This window comes from Gekko japonicus, unplaced genomic scaffold (genome assembly GCF_001447785.1).
Source record: "Gekko japonicus isolate JY-2015 unplaced genomic scaffold, Gekko_japonicus_V1.1 scaffold1313, whole genome shotgun sequence".
Lineage (NCBI taxonomy): Eukaryota > Metazoa > Chordata > Lepidosauria > Squamata > Gekkonidae > Gekko > Gekko japonicus.
The window spans coordinates 320,765-327,836 of record NW_015176011.1 but is presented as its reverse complement, the minus strand read 5'-3'; the positions used below and the strand labels follow the sequence as shown (position 1 = coordinate 327,836).

General features: G+C 46.6%; 1 protein-coding gene across 1 annotated transcript in view; it reads left to right on the top strand.

The window, feature by feature from the left end:
- The first annotated feature begins 2,759 nt into the window (after positions 1-2,759).
- The window catches only part of CLIC2 (chloride intracellular channel 2), a 29,235-nt gene continuing 24,922 nt past the window's right edge, over positions 2,760-7,072 (top strand). Inside the window, exon 1 of the mRNA XM_015426525.1 lies at positions 2,760-3,275. Within this exon, the coding sequence (XP_015282011.1) occupies positions 3,219-3,275 (57 nt within the window). The 5' untranslated portion in view covers positions 2,760-3,218. The remainder of the gene's footprint in view (positions 3,276-7,072) is intronic.

The window sequence follows — 7,072 nt, the reverse complement described above, 5'->3', positions numbered from 1 at the left end:
AGGATTGGCTGCATTAGGGGTGTGTGGCCTAACATGCAAAGGAGTTCCTGCTCAAAAAAAAGCCCTGGGTTTTGTCAACAAACATAAGAAGCAAAAGGTGGGTGTGGCTGGTTGACCACACATCAGGTAACACGGGGGTGTGGCCTAATATGTGAATGAGCTGTGCTTTCAGGGGTATGGCCTATTATGCTAATGAGTTCCTGCTGGGCTTTTTCTACAAAGAAAGCCCTGAGAGGCACTAAACCTCTGAATCCCAGAGCCAGGAGGCCACATCAGGGGAAGGTTTCGGCTTCTATGCCCTGTTGTTGGCCCTCCAGAGGAACTGTTTGGCCACGGTGTGAGACAGGATGCTGGACTAGATGGACCCCCACTGGTCTGATCCAGCAGGGCTCTTTCTGATGTTCTTATGACTCTGTGGCATCACACCTCACTAAAGTCCCTCCCCTCCCCAAACCCTGCTCTCCCCAGGCTCCACCCCCATAATCTCCAGGTATTTCCCAACCTAGAGGTGGCAACCCTAGTACTGAAATTAAAAGGAGGCATCACCTGTTGGATTTCTACCATTTTTCAAAGCACAAGGCAATGCGAGACCTGTGAGGCCAAGGATGCTCCAGTCTGATATCATTTATTGTCAGCAGTGGCCACAAATGTTTGGCTGAATGTACCAATGTCCTGGCGGGAGCTGGTCCATGGGGTCGCGAAGAGTCGGACTCGACTGTGCGACTGAACAACAACAACCACAGCCAAAGATATTGTCTCATCTGCCACTGTCTGCAGAACCCATTGCTTTCAGAATCTGAGGTCAGCGAGGATGTAAAGGACAGAAATACAAGTGTTCCAGCAGAGCACCACCCTGGCTCTTGAAGCAGAGCTCTGAAAGAGAGCCCTTCTGTCTGCTCTGCAACAGACACACAGGGGATAAACATCACTGGGGGGGGGGGTTGTTTGTGCCTTGCTTGGGAACACAACACGGTTTCTTCCACTTTGTTCACTCGGTGAAAATCGAGGGACTGTTAGCACTTCAACATCAGGATTCTGTTGAGCTGAGGAAGTTTTCTTTCAAAAAAAATCTGAGATGTAAAAGCATCGATGTGACTCAAGTCTGTTATCAACATTTGCTGTTTTGTGGCAGGCTGAAACCAACCAAAGTAGAAAATATTTGTGCTCCAGCAGGAACATCCAGCACATGCCCCCCCCCCACTTTGAAATCGAGGGAACCTAGGAGTGTTTAACTTTGGTTAGACTGTGCTTTATGTTTTTAAACAGACCCTCTATCTCGGTGTGTGTGGAATGCAAAGTCCTATAGACTTTATAGATTTTTAAAACAACTTTAAAATATTATATGCCTGCCTTTCTTGAGAGCATCTCAGGACCAAACAGAATACCTATACTGACGCCAGAGTAATTAGAAAGAAAAGTAAGAAAGACTTATCTTCAAGCTAGCATATATCTCTTCTCAGATTTCTTCCAGGAAGAAGCCACTATGGCTCTCTTCTAACAAGAAGGAAAACAGGCATCTGAAATAGATGCTGTCTGACCCTACACAGAGTTAGGTGAATTAAGCCCATCAATAGGCTTAAGTACACTAAGACCGATTTCACACAAGAGCTGCGCCGCGGTCGCGCCTCCCTTTGCCACGCTTCTATTGGTCAATTTCCCACTCGAAGCCGCGCTGCCGCATTTTGACCCGCGGCTTCGCCCAATTTTCCCCGCAGTTTCGTGATCCTGTTTTTTGAGGATCATGAAACCGTGGGGAAAATCGGGGCAAAGCTGTGGGTCAAAATGCGGCCACATGGCTTCGAGGGGGAAATTGACCGATAGAAGCAGGGCAAAGGAAGGCACGACCGCGGCGCAGCTCTTGTGTGAAATCGGTCTAAAGGAAGCAGAAGATTGGGCTGGTGGTCCTCAGCTAAAATCAATCTTTTGTATTTCATCTATATCTAAAACTTCCATTCCCCCCCCCCACTTTGAACTTGTTTATTTACACACACACACACACACACATATATATATGTTGCAATCATCCAGAATAATTACATATGGGTTAAGAAGCCTGGCTTTGCTTCCAGAAAGGAGTGGTAGCTTTCTTTTATTAAACAGTAAATTATCTTACATTTTAGGGATGCGGTCCCGTTCCAGTTCCTCAAAAGGAGTATTGTAGGTGATTTTTTAAATATAACTGATTAAAATAAAGTTAATAGATTTAAACATTTTTACTTTTATTTACTTTAATTAATTTATTTATTTACCCAAAGTGGCTCTTCGCTTCCATTTTATCCTCATAACAACCCTGTGAGGTAAGTCAGGCTCAGCATGTGTGATGACCCCAAGGTCAGTAAGCTTTAGAGTAAGCTGGCAGACTGGAGATTCGAACCTGGGTCTCCCAGATCCTAGGCTGACATTCTAACCCCTGCATCATACTGGCTCAGTCTGCTGGTCAGTAGTAGTGTTCACGCACGGCCAGCCGAAAACATTTAGATGCCCAAGGCAGAACTTCTAAATGGTGTCCAGAGGGGCAAAAAGCTCCAAAAAAGCAAACAACCCCCCCCTGACAGGTTGCTGTCCTTGAATGGCACTCCAAATCTGCCACCCATGGCAGTCATTTTACCTCACGGTAGAGCCGTCCCTGGGTGTTCGGGTGTAAGCATATATACAAAAAGGAGGTACTTGTATGAAAGCATTTCCCCTTCTCATCTAGCAGAGATAGGTTAAATAAGCAACCTCTCAAGCTACTGAGGTGCAGGACGCTTCCAGTCCATTTCCTGTGATAGAAACACTGGCGGCCGTGGAATCACAATACGAGAATAGGAGGACCTATTCTGGGATGTTTCCCAGCAGCTCAGAACATCGAGGAGGCAACATCTGGCCTGCTTGATACACCAGAGAAGAACCCGATGTGTGTTCCTGATAGGCCGTGTTGCTGAGTCATAGCTGGAAGGCCTGTGTGGAAATTCCCCCCTCAGTTGTAGCAGGTCTCTACGCGCACCTCGCTGCCACCACCACCACTTCTGGCTTGTGATTCTGGAGGAAGGAGGGAAAAGGAAAGCGAGGGGGCGACTTGCGGACAAGCAACGTTTAGCCTGGGGGGAGGAGGCAACTCATCTTCACTAGAGAGCCCACCGCCTCTTCGCGGTGTCAGGATTCCCACCTGCTTCTCACAGCTGCCCACAGCGAAGAAGCCCTTCCTCAAGGGCGACTTACTGGCAAAAGAAGAGAGGATGGCGAGTCGACTACGTAACCCCTTTAAGGAACCGGAGATCGAGCTGTTTGTGAAGGTAAGGGCCGGGAGAGTGCTCTGCTCTATATGTCTTCTGCTGCTGACTCAGGACCAGCCTGTGGCCCACCGGAGCTTTGATTAAGTGCTTGGGTGTGGCCCATCAGCAGAGAACTGGGCAACTTAGCCTCAGAGACATGTGGCAACACTCCTGCTGCAGTTGGCAGGACTTACGGACGTCCAAATGACCACAGGAGATTAGCAGAAAAGTATATCCAGTCCCAGCACTGATTCCAGGGAGTGGGCTTAGTGCTACAGAACGCTAAGGGGAAGGGGAGAGGAGGTGGGTCACTTCTGCCCAGAGATTGTTTTGCTGATGCTCACAGTTTTACCTATCCTGCTAGTCATGCCGGCCACATGACCACGGAAACGACTTCGGACAGCGCTGGCTCTTTGGCTTTGAAACGGAGATGAGCACCGCAACCCTAGAGTCAGATTCGACTGGCTTTCGAGCAAGGGAACCTTTACCTTTACCTTTACTTTTAACTGTGGCTTTGATATGTGGCAGCCCAGTCAACGTGAATGTTTTACAGAACAGCAGAAGTCCGTCAGTGGCTATTAGCCACAAGGTATAGATAGGAACTCTCAGGTTGGGGCAAGTGATGCTCTGTATTCTTGGTGCTTGGAGGGGGGCAATGGTGGGAGGGTTCCTAGTGTCCTGGCCCCACTGGTGGACCTCCTGATGGCACCTGGTATTTTTGGCCACTGTGTGACAGTCTGTTGGACTGGATGGGCCATTGGCCTGATCCAGCATTGGCTTCTCTTATGTTCTTAACACAGATAAGAGATGTGTCATGTCCAGAAAACGTTACAGTATATATATTTTTTAAATGTTTATTTAAAAATATTTGTTTATTTACACATTTATACCCTACATTTCTCCCCAATAGGGACATACAACACCCAGATTAGGCTGAGGGAGGTTGACTGACCCAAAGTCACCTAGATTAGAGTCCTTAGCAAAGTTACAGCCCATCAACTTCAATGGGCTTGAAAGGGTATAATTTTGCTTAGGATGGCACTGGCAGGGAGCTGCTCTGGCAGGGCGTAATTCGAACCTGGGTCTACCAGATCCTAGTCTAACACTTGAGCCACTATACCATGTTGGCTGTTGTATCTATCTTGCCTTTCCCCCTGGATTGTCAAGGGCAGCTCACAGAACAAATGCTGCAGACATTGATAATACTATTAAAAACAACTTCTTAACAAATCCACCCCCACCCCACCCCGTCCCTATCAGGCACACACAAAAGGATTCTGATCCGAAGGTCTCTGAGCGTTGGCTGTGAAACAGTTTAATATGAGAAACATTCAACGTGACACTTCTATTAAAGTCAGATTTTGTTAGGCCGGTTGTACCATTAGGCAGAGTGAAGTGGCCCATCTCATGTGACAGATTTATAGGATACTATAAATGGACAACACATAATTTAGATATTTAACTGCTGTGTGTGTGTGTGAGAGAGAGAGAGAGAGAGAGAGAGATTTTTTGGTTTTTCTCTCTCTTGTTCATATTTGAGGTCCTCCAACAGAGACTACATCTCCTTAGTTTTGTGTGGAAAGACATTCATTTATGTACCTGAAATATTTATACCCTGCCTAGTAACTCCTGAGGCAGCTTACAACGATATTGACAATGCAATAAAATTAGCAGTCAAGTTACATAACGCAAAACGCCAGAAGATAAGGACAGCTGCAAACCTCAGTCCGTCAGGGTACAAGATAATTGGCAAAATGCCCAAGAAGACAGTTGTGGTTTTACCTGGTGCCTGAAACTCATCCAGATGGGCACCAGACAGATGAGCATGGGTGGGATGTCAACTGAGGTTTCTAGCTAGCTGGGAGGAAAAAGCCCTGTCCATTTAATAAAAGTTTAGTGTGCAGAAAGGGTCAGCTGAAGCTTTTCATGGCACTGAGTTAAATAACACGCCCTGATAATGGCTGCAAATTAAATGGATCCTAAAGGGACAGCTAGAGGGATCTGTTTCAGAGTCGGCAAGAAGTCTGTGTCCTTGGTGGGCCCCCATCACCTCAGGCTCAGAAAGTGAGAATACCCTGGCCTTCCACGATGCTCTTAACAGCCAGGCAGGATCATATGGGAGTGGGTGGTCTTTCGGCTTTCCCTCCTCCATTTTATCCTCACGAAAACTCTGTGAGGTAGATTTGGTGAGAGGGAAAGAGAGCGGTCCAAGGTCACTCAGTGAGCTCTGTGGCAGAATACTGGTTTGAAGTGAACCTGGAGTGCCCCAATATGAAATTCAAACCACTATGGCCATGTCGATTAAACATCTCAGACTCTTTAGATATTTACTTCAATTGTACCCGTCAAAGTCCTGCCAAACTATGGTCCTTCTTATCTCATGGCTGTATTCTGAACAAACACTTTTTACAGGCAGCCCTTTGGCACATTGCGGCATCCGATCTGAATGTTATCAGGACATGGATAAGGTGGCCAGATTCCATTTATCTGGAACTCGCTCCCCGCCCCCCTCTGTAGGAAATAGCCACAGTTACCACAGCAAGAAAGACAAACACTGAAATCTTCTCTTATGAGGTGACTAAGATTATGTGAGGTGGGAAACCACCAGATCAGGGTTTCCTCCCCCCCCCCCCCCCCATTGCCACCAGAAGTTTCTCTCGGTCAAGGCTGTACAGGAAAAAAATATGCGAACACAGGAGCCATTTCCGCCTCTGATCTTAGGATTTATAGGGAGGGATATGGAAAGTCCAGATTCAGTCTCTGGAACACATGAATACCTGTCAGGCCCCCTTTCACTCATGAAAAGAAACAGAAAAGAAAACACACAAACATACAATTGTTTTAAGGAAAACATGAGCGCATTTCCCCCCACACCTTTCCTCTTGAGGCTTCACTATGGCACTTCCCTTCCTGCTGGGTCCACAATGTAAAAACATGGTTCTCCTTCCAGGGTTCCCAAACAAGAACACTGTGTGTTCTTTCTGGCTGAGCTTTATCTCATTTCCCCAAATCCTGTCACCATCACATGGAAAAGGCACGATTGCCACAATACATTGGCAAGGCACTGAACGGGCTTTCAGTGTTGCTTTTACTTCCCATCCAGTGCCCACCTAAGGAAACGGACACAATACACTATTTGTTTTCAAAAGAACACTGGGTTTCTAACGAGAGTATCTTGAGGTGTGATTCAAACTAGGGTCTGTTTTCACCAACAAGGATCTTATGAAACCAAATGCAGTAGTTAGGCTTCTCTGGGAGGAATGTGCCTCTGAGCATCAGCAGAGTGCCTGTTCTGCACTGCTTAACATTCTCAGCTTACAGTTGCCGGCTTGGCAAAGTTCAACCTCCCTCCCATATGAAGCACCACGTCCACAGAAAGACATACAATCTAAGTATGCCATTTTCTGGTTGCCGTTGCTGCTAAATGACGGTCACTATTTTTGCCTTTGAGGGACTGCCTTGTTAAATTTTTGAAGCGTGAGTTGCTGGCCTGGCTATTCTGCATGGTCACTTAAAGTCACTTCCCAAGCTCTCCAGAAGTTACATCTTTGACTGGCATGGATGTGGATGCATCTTTCCCCTAAGGCACATGTGCACAAACACACATGTGAAAACATAAAGCTCTAGTGCATAGCCATGTCATGTGCTGGTGGAGGCTCTTCTTGAACTGTTAGCAAACGCTCATAGGGAATGATGTTTTCATAGTATATTTTGGATCAAAATGACAAAACTCTCCTGTCTTTGAAACCTATCAAAACAAGTAATAGCAGATTAGAGAGAGAGAGAGAGAGAGAGAGAGAGAGAGAGAGAGAGAGAGA